Source organism: Acanthaster planci, linkage group LG03 (assembly GCF_054643075.1).
Source record: "Acanthaster planci isolate LZ-2023a linkage group LG03, COTS_SCS, whole genome shotgun sequence".
Taxonomy (NCBI): Eukaryota; Metazoa; Echinodermata; class Asteroidea; order Valvatida; family Acanthasteridae; genus Acanthaster; species Acanthaster planci.
This window is the reverse complement of record NC_141779.1, coordinates 14,549,107-14,565,118: the sequence shown is the minus strand read 5'-3', so window position 1 is coordinate 14,565,118 and position 16,012 is coordinate 14,549,107. Positions and strand designations below refer to the sequence as shown.

The following is a 16,012-nucleotide window of genomic DNA, read 5'->3' as shown; positions in this document are numbered from 1 at the left end:
GTAAACATTAAATTTATGATGTTTTTGAAACGGTTACGTATTTGTTATTTTGAAATACTTCACGTAAACTAAATGTTTTCTATTTCTGTAATTCATTTTTGACATACCAGAGGTTGCTGTTTGGTCGAGACTACTTTTTTGGTAATTTCAGCATCTATTTTTTCTCCAATATTGTAACAATGCATGAATGGGGAAACACCATCACTCGGAAGAAAAAGTAACAAGCCAAACCATGTGCAATTTGATTTTGGATTCAAACTCTTATTCAAATGCATCCCTTGATTTGGATTTCAAGTGTATGAACAAATACAAGCTTCACTTAAATTCCACCAACAAATCCAGCTATTATACAAAACTGGTTTGTGATACAATTGCCTATTTTAATACTAGGTTCAGAAGATGCCATTTTGGAAGTTACATTTCTTGTCCTTGTTTTGCAAGTTGCAGAATCAAACGCGTGAACTCCACCGGTTGGGATAGAAAACTCAAGTAATTTCAGTGGGAGATGAATGAATCCCACTCTTTTCAATACTTTGCGCAAACAAGGAAGATTAGAATAACCGGCAGTGACAACAAAAGCATTAAACATCTCCATACAATGTACCGTAACATGCACTGGTTCAATTTTGTTCCCTTCAAAATTCCTGGGAATTTGGAGGTTAAGAAATCACTGGGAACATGCACCGAAACGGATGAAATCTCGTTTCATTTCACATGCAAAAAAAAAAAAAAAACCAACCCACAGGAAGTATTCAACGGGAAAAAGTTACTCAACTTGCGAGCCCTAGAAGTAAAATTCCAAGAGAAGTAACTTCCATGGTACGGGTACCCATAAGTCTACTACAAAACATTTCAAGGTAAATCTAATTTTACATGTCTCTCATTACATTTTTCTCAATTTCTGTGGAAGTGTACACGTTACAAAAAACGTCCAACAAACATGAGGAGAACGCAATCCACCCAAGAAAGTAAAACAGAGTTTTGCTATTTGGTATATATACACGAGTTTTACTGGTAAATTTTTTTTTCTTCCCCCATTTTTTTTGTCCAAAATTTATTAGAAAATACTATACACACCGAACCCAAATTAACTCAGAACATCCTCAGGGTTAAACATTATTGCCTCTACATAAAAATATATATGTTGTGTTAATTCACGTTTTACTGTACAGTTTGATTAATGGAGAGAAAAAAAAAAAACCAAAAAGTCTCGTGCATAAAAATTCACAAGTGGGAAATGCAATGCAGAACACTTTTAAAACTCAGATGACTAAAATTGCAAGTAGTGTTTGGCTGTATGGGGTTGCACGGTAGGTACAGAATAACAATTTTCAATACAGGCGATTCACAATAGTGCGCCTCCAAGAGTTTGCAATGCATTGGCCAATCACAATGCGCGAAATTTGTTGACCCAATGCGCATTTGGAAAGGGTCGACAAATTTCACGCATTATGGTTGGCCAACGCGTTGCAAACTCTTGGTGGCGCACTATTGTGAATCGCCTGTATGGAATTTCTTTGTAGTTTGTACAAGAGCTGCAATTTGTTTCAATTCAAGTTTTCAATTCACTGAAACAATGTGAAATGTAACAAAGATGAACAAAGAAATTGACTGAAGCAGGATTTGAACCCTGCGACCCCTGGAATACTGTACAACTCAGCTATCCAGCCTTATATTGGTGGCTCTTTTCATGTCGATATCTTTGTTCGGGGGCACTATGTAACACTACAGAATCAATCAGCTTACACACTACAGAGGTCAATTCTCCGTTTGCTAAATCTGTACCAGTTTCCACATAAAAATCATAATTCAAAGAGTCACTATATCTGTTAGGGCAGTGACAAGAAACAACCCTAATTTTTTTTTTCATAAATATTTGAAGTGCTCCCACTCTGATCACAAGATCACAACGTGAGCTAATGCCAAACCAACCAAATTTTGCAAACACATGGGCAACCAGCCATGTGCACCCTCACCGTAGATTTATACCTGATAAATCTGCATCAGGTCAGCTGAAGAAGCCCTGTGGAGTTTGGCCCAGGCCTCTTCTGATTAAGGATCTTCTCAATTTTGTCCAGTAACGTAAGAAAATACACAATAGTTTTTCACGACATGCCTCTGCGTAACATGTCAGACCACGGTTTCTTGGGATCAGACAAATCTGGAGCCTCTTGAGAACTCCGAAGAGCAAAAATGAAACCAAATTGACAACAAAGTCAGACAATAAAACTGACCTCAAGTGTGACGATGCGAGGTCAGTACACCAGTAGTTTAACCAACATTGTCAACACAGGAATTCAGTAAATAAAAGAATCCAACCCAAGGTCCAACGGGAAGGTTGTTGGCATAACCTTCGGGTTCAATCTTCATTTCTCTTAGCTTTCCATGGAGTCTTTCTTCGTACAACCTTACGAATCACAAAGGCCAACATGCAAAGCTAAAGTCCTTATTTTCAAAACGTCAGAGCATCTGTTCAACTCTCGTGACATTCTGTTAGTATGAATCATTGTAAAATGTACAATTTTAGTTTCACAGGCAAAAAGTACCAAATTTGCTGAAGACTAAGGCCATGTCCTAAACGGGCTTCCAGAGCTATGGCTAGGTCTATTCTCCACACATTTCCAATGGACGTAGACATAGACATAGCTCTAGACAACAGATTCGGATGCAGCCTAAAACACAAAACCCTTATTTTTATATGTGCACCCTTAACCTAATAGATACTTTCCCCAGAAAAAAAAAAGAAATGCACAGACATACCGGAACATGATACTACTTCAATATCTAAGCCCAAGCTGTACTTAAACCAACTGTTAATGCTGTTGTCCTAGACTAGCTTGATTACAGATAGGCACAGCAAAGTATACTGGTAAGTCCTCATATACATGCAAATGAAATGGGCACACAATCTGCAGACAGGGCATTTTTCATTGTTTTAAAATTGGAAGTTGTTGCTGATGTAATAAACAGAAATGAAATGACTAGAATGAACGACAGGCAAGTGCATCTTAAGAGCGTTTTGCATTCTGTTCCAATTGTGGTGCAGAAACTCTACTGATTTTGTGGTCCAATTTTCAAACGAGCACTTTCGAAAACTTCCCCAAATGCAGGCTCTCTGACCATGAATAAGGAAGTCATTACCTTTGCTGATCATTAATAACATGACTGAAACTGCAACTGCCAATGCAACTGCCGAAGTTTAAGAGGTTTTAAGCTATGTAATGTAAATAATGGCGTATTACTTAAACGAAAAATTCATACAATATGGTGAACATTTGGGACAATATGACACATGATTGAAATCAAATTTGTCACGGAGTATCAAACAAGGGCATCAGGTGTAACTCGTTTGCTGTTTTGCACAGGGGTCATACTATAAATTTGGCGTCCCAGGTGTGACATATTTTTCTGTCCCTGTCTCACCTGACCTGTGTAATTCGACGAGGGATACACTGACAATGATTTCAAGCTATCTTTTTTTGGCAGGTAATTTGTGTTACCTCATAAATCATGTGTCAGATGTAACGGGGGACGGGAAGAAATTGGATCCCAAATTTATAGAATGACCAACTGGTGTGTTGCCACGTAGTCGATTTCACCTTGAGGGGGTTGACACAGCTTTTTGTAAATGGAATCAATTTGTTACAACAGGTGTTTAACATCTATCCCGCTTTGTTAATCCACAAATGAGAACTCCGACAGAAATGATTTTTCCCCGTGTAGACACTGCTGTTGTGTTTCTACCTTCTGGTAAGATGCTCACTTGATTTTGGTTTATAAGATATTCTTCAGTGCCTTTAAAATATTTTTCGGAAGGGGTAGCAGGATTAAAGACACGTCTTTTACAGAAGTACATGCATGTCATAAATGTGATTTCACTGTGATGCTTATTAGATTGAAACCAAAAAAAAATGTCGTACACAAGCATTAAAGAAAAATGCAACTGAGTATGAAGGTAAGCGTGATTACAATAAACGGCAGATTACGGAAATTGGATAAGTAAGGATACTTTCAAACAAAATTTTTTAAAAAGAGAAATTTACACAACTGAACAAATTTAAGACCACGTTTTCTTTGGTTCAACATCAATTTAAAAGTATACATGATGGAATATGAAAAAATGAGGGAGCATGGCCGAGAAGAATTCTTTTCTCGTTACTGATCAATTGGTTAACTTATTCCATCAAGTTTCTTGGAAGATTGAGGTCGAAGGGCTAAAAAAGGTTCCTGTTAAGAATATGGCAATAACTAATTTACCTTTGTTTATGGTACACTTTCACGTTAATATACTGGGCTAAATTATATGTGTGTACTTTGTCATACATGCATTAAGATTTATAGGTGACTGGTGCTGTATGTACTTGGCTCTAGGTCTGTTCTCTACTTCTGGATATTTAGTAAAGAAAAGAAATTATATTACAGAAACTTGCTACTCACGCAGATTCAATAAAGGATGTTTCACAAATATGATAAATACAATTTTGGTAATAAAAAGGTATTTTCTGGTAAAATGTCAACTTTTTTGGAAAGGAATCTTTCAGTTCTCTCATCAGGGGACAAACAGGAAAGCCCGGAAGTTCAGAAATTCCATAGCTCTAGGTACAGTGCTGTAATGGGACTGCTGATATTTACAGAGCTACTTGTTTCTGTGTACTCATTGATGCAAGTCTAAATTCCTAGCAACTCAAACTCCAATCCCATATGGCTCACTGACTCGACTCGAGTCGTTGCAAGTGAATGACTCAACTCTCTCTTTGGAAGACAGGACTTGAGATGAAACCCGACAACATTCCAGTCAAAACAGCATTGTTGTGTAAAAATATTTCTGTAAATGAACCATCAGTTTTGTTCTGTTGAAGGGATCTTTTATGTCACTTAATTACACAGCGCACCTCTTGACAGATCTAGTGAGAAATACTCTATCAAGTGAGGGCAGCCATTGTTTCTGACTACAGAGTATGTTGCCAATAGACTAAAGGCCTTCTTTGCTACAGGAATTAGAACTATTCTGATTTCAAGTCCTTTTGGTTGGAGACAACATTCCAGCAACAGAATTGACAAAACTGACTACAACCCCCTTACATTCCTACAGTCTGTAGTTTTTCTAGAGGTTGGTACTTTCCCCATTTCTGTCCTTTTCTGATGAGAGTTCTGATCGAGTAGGTTTAAGCAAACCAAATTTCTATACTAGTTATGCCTATGTTCATTATTAGTCCTTAAACACATTCCACAGGGAAAATACATATATGTCATCGAACAGCGTCCTATGGGGTACTCAACACCAAACCGAACAATGCTACTTCTGTGGTCTCACTCTCTGATAAAAAAAATCATTCACAGGTTTCTAAAGACAAAAATCCCACAACAATCAACAATAAACTGCTATTAATAATTTCTCCCCCGTGTTATTTTTTTTTTTTCGTATTTTTCTTTCTCATAGAAAAATCAGTAGGAAAAATAATTTTTATGGTTTTTCTGCAGAACAGGCCACACCAATTTACATTCATATATATGTATATATACTTTTTTCATATGTACAAACTACATCAAGTGCAAATGTGTTTTCTAGACTAAAATCAAGCATCCAGCAACCTTGTCTTGATGAGACTTGGACGAGACTTGCTTTTTGGGGGGGTAATCTGGTACCAAAGCTGTTATTTTTCCGAACTTAACTCATGCCAAGACTCCCAAATCCCACCGAGCTCAGCTCTGACTTCTACTGGGCCGTACGTCCAAATTGACTGGCTGGGACCTGGGAGTAATGGACACGTCCAGGGGAGCGGCTGTAGAACTCCGCTAGCCAGTGGCTCCCTCGTGGGCACACGTTACTTCAGTCTACAGCTGCCAATGTTTTTGACACGGCCTTAAGCCACGTCCAAAATACTTGGCTGCGGCTTGAAATTATACACGATACAATGGTACTGGCTATAGTCACTTCCTATAGAGTCTCATATCATTTCAAGCCAAAGCTGAGTAATTCGGACCGTCTTTACTCTCTGATCAGTCTAAAACACAAATACAAGCACTGACCCGCATCTCCATGAGCATGGACTCGTCATGCCCTGGATTACCTTTTGTAAGGAGAAGTTCACAAAAGTGAAAGCTGCAGATGATCGCAAAGTTCAACGCCAAGAGCAAAATCCACAGCAGAAAACGTATTGTTAAAAAAAACAATACCAATAACAATTGAACACGTTTCATAAAATGCCTCATTAAAAAAAATTGTAACTCATGGTTTGATATTTCCGACAGCTGTCTTCAGCCGTAAATGAATGTAAGGTGAGTGATAAATACCACATCACACTTACAGAAAGTCCCTTCCTGAGCTGTGCCCAATTGATTTTTTTCTTTCCATGAAATAGTTTGGACTCCAGTCTTAGCACACATTTTCTCACCCCATGAAAAGAAAGAAAATCCTTCTGCAGTTCATTGCTAAGCTGCAGACATGAATGACAGATCATCTTTTCATTTTGTACGGTTCATGTACATATAAATCTAAATCTCCTCCTCAAAATGTAAACACATGTATGTATCAATTCTCTGGGCTAACAAAACATTACAAAAATCATACAAAATTAAAACTGGTGTGCTGAACTGGGGTTAAATTCATTCGTAATTTTGAAACACACTCCATTTTTAAGTACAAATCCTCTCCTGTATGTACTTCTCTACTGTAATATCATCACTATGCTAAATGCATTACCATATACCAATCCCAAAGTACATTACATTCCGATTAAATTTATCCTTTTCATATAATTCAATTAAAAAACTTTATACAGTATTTTTGGTGGATGACCCCCCCTCTCCCACTGAAAACTTGCCTCACATTGTTCAAGAGGATTCTTCAACCACGAACAGACCTTTATAACTCAAACTCCTGCTTGAGTTATCATGGATATTGGAGAGCACACACTGAAAGTTATGAGCAGTGCCCTGGAGAAACAATCCCACAAAAATTAGCTGGGGTTTTTTTTTCAAGACCGGTGAATACATTTGCAAAAAAAAAAAAAAAATAGTCTGCAAGAAAAATAAATTTGTTCTTGCTTTGTGGCATTTCGTGGTATTTGGGGTTTGCGTCTTTCCCCTTGAATTTCCTTCAAGGACAAAAGTGAAGTTATTTTATGTGACACGGCCCAAGGTGCTACAGGATCTGGATCACCACCTGCTAACACATCCTAAAGATGAGCTCTCCGCTAGTGGAAAATATCAATGTTACTCGGGGGGGGGAGCACATTATGTTCAATCACAAACCCACAATTTGATCATAGGGTCCTCTGAGTTACATGTACGTCAACTAGCGAGAGGTGCCTGCCCAGCATGACAGAGGCTTGCCCCAACCCACCAGTGCCCCACCAGTGACCCGTTCCAGTGCCCCGAAAAGGTAAATATTAGTGTCCTCAAACTGTTCTACTTGGCGCCTAGATCCTACTGTCTCGGTGTGGACGTGAATGAATCTAGTGAAAAAAAGGGAGAGGCCCGTTTCACAGTTCCTGATCGGCTACTGCCGGAGACCCAATGTACTGATCTGGGCCAAACTTCCTAGCTACAGCAACACGGAAATCCAGCAGGGGAGAAAAATAGTCTACTTTAAAATGCGCTTCTTTAAGTAAATCGACTGCCCCATGAAAAAGTCAAGTACGCTATCATCTGTGTCACAAGCGATAATGAAGGCATATATGCAATGCACGCGAGAGAAAAAAAAAGAGTCAAAGATGCATTCGTAAACAGCATACACAGCAATACGACTATTTCATGTCTGGTAATGTTCAGGTTAACCCAGGTGCCTATTCGATCCATATCATTAATACAAAATACTGTTGAGCTTTATTTAAAAAAAAAAACAAGTGAAAATAAAGACTGAAGCCTACTGACAGGGTGCTATGCGACTATATGGTTGTGGTTTTCCTTTCGGAGGATTTTGTAGACGTCGTCCTCTTTGGCTAGACGGTCTAGGAGGGGAAGGACATCCAAGAGTTCTTTGTCACTCATGTCATCAAACCACGATGACACAGGAATCTAGGGGGGCAAGCACACAAAGTCAACAGATCGGTTCAAGTTCCATCTCCACTGTACAGATTTGATCTAAGCGACGGAATCTATGCCCCGGTGAGCTCTTCTTTAGCAGTATCATAGGATTGTTCTTGTCACTTCTCATCTGAGCCAAACGTTGTCCATTTCAAGCACCGGAGGAGATCATTTTGGGCAAGAAGACACCAGGGCGAGCCAAAGAAAAGCCAGGTGGCCGTCATTTAAATCAACAGGTGGCAATAAATTTCTGCCACTATTGGCCCAATATCCCAGTAGTGTGCAGTCATTTAAAAACATTTCCCTGACAAAGGTCTCTGAGCTAGGTCTATGTCTTTGCTCCATTAAAAATACATGGAGACACACTAACAATAGATGCAGCCGTTGCTCTTGAAGCCTGTTGTGGACGAGCACAGGCTTACTGACCAGGATTGATTGCATGCACATGGCTGGTGACAAAACGTAGCAACGCTGCAGGTGTATTGTAACTTGCATGAACTGTTTCAACTCTAACATAATGTCAAATTCAAATAACCAAAGTCCCTCAAGTAGGATGTACAACGGGAGTTCACTGAATTTGGTCTTCCTCTGGCTGTGCGTATTTGTAGGCCACATTAAAAAAAAACCGATCTTCCCTACCTGACCCACCAAAACGCCCAGTTTTTAACTTTTAATTAACTGGTTTGTACTTACAATACATAACTAAATAATTGCTACGCAAAATCAATTTTTTTGCTACACAAAAAGAAAACTGTATAGCAAATTTGCTATACAACATTTTGGAGCAAAGTTGTACACTGTATAACCACAACACTTTCCAGGAACAACCCCGGAAAGAGAACAACATGACTGGAATTTTGTCTCCGAAAAATTCACGTTAAATATTCACGGTGTATCTTGACCACAAACAACAGTCCGATCTCCGGAGAGAAAAAAAAATGCAAAAAAGTCACTGATGTCTGAACATGTAGACTTTTCATGTTGAAGTATGGAGGCAGAAACCACATACATACATGTACACTGAAGTCACCCATTGGACCTTGACATTAATGGGAAGGCAGTAGTGGAAGTGGGTTTGTGAAAACGACGCATTTTAGACCCACATACCTGAATAAAACTTCATGGTGAAATCTTATGAAACTCTGTGTCCGGCGCAATCAATTTTTAATGCAACAAGGAACACTTTGTTTCTTTGACACCATGGAACCTTGAGAAAAATGACTGTTATAAGCAATAACATTCGTAAACGGCAATGTTGCCAAAATAAGGCAGTTTGGGGGTCATACATGTACATACTGGAGTTATTCTTACCGCGTTGTCTTGGTGGAAGATGTACGAAGCGGGTGAATTATCTATAATGATGATTCGTTCTAATTTTCGGCCCAGTCGACTCAAATCCTAAACAAAAGAGACAAAATAAGGGATTCCAATTTGATTCATGACTCCTGGGGGAGACTGAGGTTGGGTTGAGTCTAAAATTCTGAAAAATTCAAACCTGCAACTCCCCAACATAGCATTCTGCTAGCCATGTGTGGCAAGCATAGCTCAAGATCTCATTTTATAGTGCTTATCACATATTTTCAACCACAACACATCTCCAGCAAAGTACATTCCTGTAACCATGTACTAAAACATGCAATAAACCTGTGTCACATGCACTTGTGGCGTACAAATACGAGCCAATCGCATTTACTAATAGCTTTAAGAGGACAAACGGCTGAATTTCATTTGCTATCACAAACATCAATATTGATACCAACGGAGCTGTGCAAGCCATTTCCTACAGTTCTCACAGTGCGCCCTCTATCGTCACAAGCTGTTAGTTATTACCTATAAGTGTCTGTTTTGTGACTACCCACCCCTAACTCACAGCATCCTACCCAATATCTGAACAGCATTCTGGCTTTCAGGATATCGGACCTGCACGGTCCATTTCCTGCCCGGGTGGTTTCAAGGCCGGATGTTCTACCAAAACACACTATTGTGGGTTTTCTCTGCAAGAGTAAATACATAGGGTCAACCCCCCATCACCGAAGCTGTCAGAACAGCCAATCCATGTGCACTTTAACCGTGACCATCGTCACTGAAGCAAGTTTTTCATTTAAGTGCAAGCGCATCACAATGATTTCAGCGATGAGGTCTGGCAGGGCAGGTCATCAGTTAGCGTGTCTTTTGGTGTCATTATGGTTATAATCAACATGCTACCTGCTCATGTACAAATGACATTTTGTTTGCTGCATGACAATGTAAAACAGCATTCTCTCCCTGTTCTTTTTGTCCCTTCTGTTATGCATGACAAAATTGAAATGGAGTGAATCAGAATCTTAGAGTGTTTTGAAGCAAGATGCATGCATGTCTGAGGTTTTCATTGGAGAGTGCAATTTTCAGTGTCAGATATTTATATCAGAAACAAAACAAAAAAAGACCAACAACATTAACAGCAAAACACATGCATACGCATAACCATTCGTGTGCAAAACCCTCTCTAATTTCTGAGAATGTTCAGCGTCTGTCTCACGGAAAGTCTAAGGTAACCACAGCAAACAACTTTAAAAGGTCTTTAAAAAGTCTCTGAGCTAAATCAGCAGGTGGAATGCAGTTGCCCAAGTGTTGGCCGAGACTTGTGGTCCTCATACCTTTATGTAGTTGCCCCTGTGGAAAACGCAGGATTCTCTGAAGAGCCGCGACCTAAACACACTACTCTTGTCCAAAAGATCTGCCACAGGATCTGCATACTGTCAAATCAGAGAAATAAAAAAAAAAAGCCAGCAGTCTTTATAAATATGACATGTACAAGCATGGATTCTTTATTTTATTCAAATATTTTTCTATATGTGGTTTACATGTACAATGTACTTCAGTTTAGGAAGCATCAACATCTGTTAACAGATGTCTTACATTTTGCTTTGTAGTCTTACCAGAGAAAGAGCTTTTTTCTGTAAATTTGATGAGTAGGGTGGATATATGTGCCATACATTCACCGTGTACATACAAATGCGGCAGACTGGTTCATACATTTGTGTCTGTACTGCCTTGACATCATTTGAATCACCCTGACAGGATTCTGGGTAACGTCTCCTTGCCACATTTAGTTAGCAGCTGCCCTGAAAATGCCAGTTTGTGATTGATCTCATTTCCCTTGCAGACTTTGACACCACCCCAACCCTTGTCAATTTCCCTCATTTTGTGGTCATTTCGTGGAACTTTGCATGTGTACTCCGACATCCAGCTTTGCCTTCAGCTGAAAAGCCACCGTGACATTTGTTGTGTGCAAAACTATACATACTGAGGTATCTTCTTTCACTTTCAACCATACCTTTGCTAAACTTGCAGTAAACAGAACACACTCATAGAGCTCGCCCATTCGTTTTAAAAACTCGTCCACATGCGGTCTCTTTAAAACATACACCTGCGGATGAATAGGAAAAAACAAAAGGCTGTTGGATACAGGCATGAATACAAAGTAGACTTCTCTTTGTAAATACACGTACCTGGGACGAGCCACAGGTACATGTACCTGTGTAGAAAAGCACAGGAAATTCAATCATTTCTTTATCATTCTGCTATGCATGTTCATGTACATGTACTGGAAAGATTCCGCAGTGAACATCATGGCAAAGGTCAGTGTCAGCAGATATTTTGAAAATATACTGGTACAAGTGGCACACACGGGCATGATAAGCCACTTATTCTTGGCACTGCATCCATGAAGCAGGGGTGGGCAAACTGGGAAAAAGGGGAGGAGATATCTGCTCCCACCCTTCCCCGCAGTGCCAAAACAGCGACAATTTTTTTTTTTTTCGGCCCCGAGTCGCTGCTCATGCCAGCTGTCAATGACCCAGTTCAAAAGAGCAAGGTTCATTCCAGAACAAAGCACCTGAGATTGGACCAGTTTGAACATGTTCACAGCTACACTGATACCTGTAGAACCCACACGTGAATTGATGCTATCAATGGCATACGACCTGCTTTATTTGGGCCATGTCTGAATATTGAACTTGCTCCTAAATGATTCAGATTTCACTTCTGGCAAACCGTGGGCCAGCCTGTAGAAAATGTTCCTTGATGGAAGGGAGAGCATCACTTTCTTCAGCAACTATCTAAACCCTGTAAAATAATGTCCATCTGTTCTTTTACATCATGAACACCAACAAAGCCTGACAGGCCAGATATTAACAGACGAATGTTGCAGGGTCAAAAACAGTCATCCGAGTCATAAAGTCAAGGTCTAGTTCTTCTTGAAAAGTACACAACAGGAACACAAAAGAGCTGCCATGAACAATATGTACGCACTCTTCTAGTGTACAAAACTGCATAAGTGCACATTTCAACTGGGCACACAATAACGCCTGGGGGTACCAGGGTAGACCTAGATATTATTGGAAATCAACAAGGGCAAAGCCAGGGCAAGCCCACGCAGCTGAATTTCAGAATGAACAGGTTGCTGTTGGGCTTGTGTGATTACCAGCAAATTCTGCACAGCCATGCCAGCACTGCCAGAAATACAGCTTTTGTGAGGGGCAATCAAGTGAGAGACGATGTTTCGCATCTGTGGCGGTGGGCAACAAATCACAAGCTTGAATGCGATATGAAGCCCTGGGCAAGACCGATTCCTCCCCCCCACCTTTCAAAATAAAATGTAAAGGAATAGATTCATCATAGTGATCCAAACGGAGAGGTTGGATTCAGACCGGAAAATCTAGACAGCAATCAATCATTCTTCTCCCATACATAAAACAAGCCATCATTTAAAGACTTAACTACTTTCAATGAAATTGGAAAAGGTGACTTTCTTTAACTCGATGCAAGGAGATGTCTACTCCTGGCAGGTACTGGTATTTGAGATTAATTTTCATTTTTTTCATGCTCCTTTTAGCAGAAATGCCTGGCTCCCTTACCTGATGGACCGTGCCGTCAATCTCTACAGGAACAATAAAATCTGCATTGCTAATGGGCTGCAAGGAGAACAAACCCATTGGAAAGTGTGTTAATCAATTATTCATGAATTCCCCAGCAAACAGATGTGAATTATCTGGGCTACTGGGAAGGACTAACAAAGCAGTCCGGGTAAATACTGATTAGAGATAGAGTTCTCAAGCTTCACAAACAAGGTCCTGGGTAAATCCCTCTTGTCCAGTGCATCCATTTTTTTCCTCAGAAAAACACACAGGGTATGTCGTATTCGGTTGCTGTCTCATGGAAATTAATTTGCTTAATAAAATTGCAAAGTCAAACTGGATAGACAAAAACAATGGAAGAGATAACACATTACTCCCACAGAAAATGAGGAAAACTTTGTTGTCACACTGTACAGTACATGTCTTGCTTACATAATTCCCAAAAAAACAAATTCCACAAAGGCACAAGGCATCACGTTTATAGTATCACATCTTTTGTAATGGAAAATCCTGAATGGTTTGTGTGTTGTTTTGTGCAATTCATATTCCGGGATTTTTTGGGGGGAGTCCCCATTGTACATGCACGTCACTATTTTATACATGTATGTGCTACATGTACACGTATGCATTGTAGATGTCAAACATACTGTACATACATGTATTAGACAAACAAACATGTACTGTACATGAAAATGCCCCTCAGAAATATAACCGTACACGTACATTGCAGTTTTTGATTTCTCTTCTATCAAACAGTCGCCTGTACATGTCCATATACGAGTATGTTTGAATGTGGAGGATACTGGGTCCAGTATATGTTATGTGCAAGCAAGCAATAATGTGATGCAGAGTTTTGAAGCTTTTCATGGCGAAGGTACCGAAGCAAGTTACTCGTTGAGGTTTGCAGTAGCACCAATGCAAGGATACATGTATATCTTTCAGGAGTATGTGTGGTTCAGAAAAGAAGCACATGGTTCTTTTCAGAACCATACATACAAAAGAGATATTCTGGCATGGGTGAGTCTACCGTAATTAGCATGTACATGTGCATGTGTGCTGTGAATACATGCATGTACATAATTCATAGTGATCACGTTCATTAACATGTATGTTTAAGTTTAATTGAAGTGCCATTGTGCAGTAATATTTCTCACCTAAGTTGCCACTGAAGAAGTCTAAATTGCTAATTGAACAAACAACCAATCACCATGCATGCTTGCCACTTTAACAATGGAACTAAACCACACACATATTTTTCATTTCTTACTCCCGAAGCTGTCAACAAAATAAGTTGTATTTTCAAGACTGAATCACTCTGAATGTGTATGTATTATGTAAAAAACCAAAAGTAATTTATATCAGACACAAATGTATAGTGTATTATGCCCGTGAACAGTACAGTGTGTGTAAATTTAGAGACTTAACCTGTAAATGTTTCCAAATTGACAAAAAAAAAGGGAACACCACATTTCAACTTTAATCAAAGGTGCTCCTATCATTCAATGAAGTTTTTTTGCCATACATAATGTAATGCGTAATGTTTGTACACACAATGCACAAGTGTGTGTATCTTCAAAGTGTTTTACATACTAGTAGTATACTAGAGTCAACAGATATACATGTACTTTTAGACAGAAGAGTGAATGTCTCATGTTTCTATAATTGTGTACGGTACAATGCTGCCTTCCACAAATTCATCCAACTACTGACTATAGTACAAACACGTTCTGACTACAAATTGATATTTTTGATAACATCAAGTAATGCTCACAGATGGTGTGGAGCGCTAGTGCACAACCTGAGACTGCACCAACCATCTGTACAATATTCCCCTACTCAGAAAGGATGGAAGAGAGTAAGAAGCAGCCTGTGACAAATCGCCGGTCCGATAGCCCGGGGCAAAGAATATTTTCACTAGAGCAATTAAAATTCTGACTTCTGGTAGCTGTGCCCGTTCATCTTTCAATAACCTTTTCTCAAGCTAAAATGCTTGTTATTATGCGTATTCCTACTTATATTTGCAATGTTTGAAAAGAAGCTTCCGTAATTTCCAGAGTTCCCATTCACGTTTTGCAGACGCAGTGGTGAGAACACGTGGGAAAATCTCAATGCATTTAATGAAGCTGCACTGGTTCCCATCAAGCCACGCCCATGCAAAAGAACGCATGATGGAAATACAGCAACCAGAACCAGTCTATACATGTGCTGCATGTTCTGCTCGATTACTCTACATCGGCTGTACATGCATGCAACCGTAAAGCTACAGGTCGAAAAAAAAATCAATGTTGCAAGAGGTTTTCTGCAAGTTAATTCACAGAATTTGGTCTCTTATTTATGTATGTATTTTCTGTGTTCTTGAGTTTAATTTGAGGATGTTTTGCTCGTACTTGAAGCAAGTGTGTTTCAATAGATTTCCTGCCACGGTACAAGGTTTATCGCCTGGATGCATTAAAAATGATTATACACACTTACCGCGCAATACATGGACATTGTTAGCCAGTTTGCTGTTGTGATTGCCTGAGTAAGCAATGTGTGAATTGTCCATAATTCTTGTGAACTGTCAACTCAAGAAATTTCTACACAGATTAAGACAGGTGTTCATCTCTTTTTGAGAGAATTTTGGAAGCTGCCATCCCCATTCATGCCATTAACTCACCACAAAAAAAAATTGACCCCCCCCAAAAATTCTGACCTATGTGTACCGACCCTATTTTTGAGAGGCATATAATTGGAAGCACAATGATTTTCTTTCCCAAATAAAAGACTGCATGCATGCAGTAGGCCTAAGTTCAATAATCATAATAATCATGGATGCCGAGAGATCTGGGGCAAGTGTTGTTCCAGTTAGGGCAAGCAAATTTATGGTATGGCCTGCCCAATCTGGCAAGCTGAAAAAATAAATTAATCGTGGCCCGGTAAAGAGATATTGGTAATAGCGGTACATGTACATGTGTGCTACCAGAAGATACCACATACAGTACATGAACATAAACTTTTACTGTGCATTCAAAGGTACAAACCCTGCCAAAGTGTGCTACATGTAGAACCATACAGTGCACACTTACGTGCATCTGTGTGCTTGTCCA

The 16,012-nt window shown here is 39.4% G+C and overlaps 1 protein-coding gene across 2 annotated transcripts in view; it reads right to left on the bottom strand.

The window, feature by feature from the left end:
- Window positions 1-240: 240 nt before the first annotated feature.
- LOC110990562 (CTD small phosphatase-like protein) overlaps window positions 241-16,012 on the bottom strand; it is a 35,217-nt gene continuing 19,445 nt past the window's right edge. For both annotated transcript variants that reach the window (XM_022255624.2, XM_022255616.2), the window contains 5 exons: window positions 12,927-12,983; window positions 11,345-11,437; window positions 10,665-10,763; window positions 9,340-9,426; window positions 241-8,019 (listed from right to left, as the gene is read on the bottom strand). In XM_022255624.2, coding sequence (XP_022111316.1) covers window positions 7,882-8,019; window positions 9,340-9,426; window positions 10,665-10,763; window positions 11,345-11,437; window positions 12,927-12,983 — 474 coding nt within the window. In that variant the 3' untranslated portion in view covers window positions 241-7,881. The remainder of the gene's footprint in view (window positions 8,020-9,339; window positions 9,427-10,664; window positions 10,764-11,344; window positions 11,438-12,926; window positions 12,984-16,012) is intronic.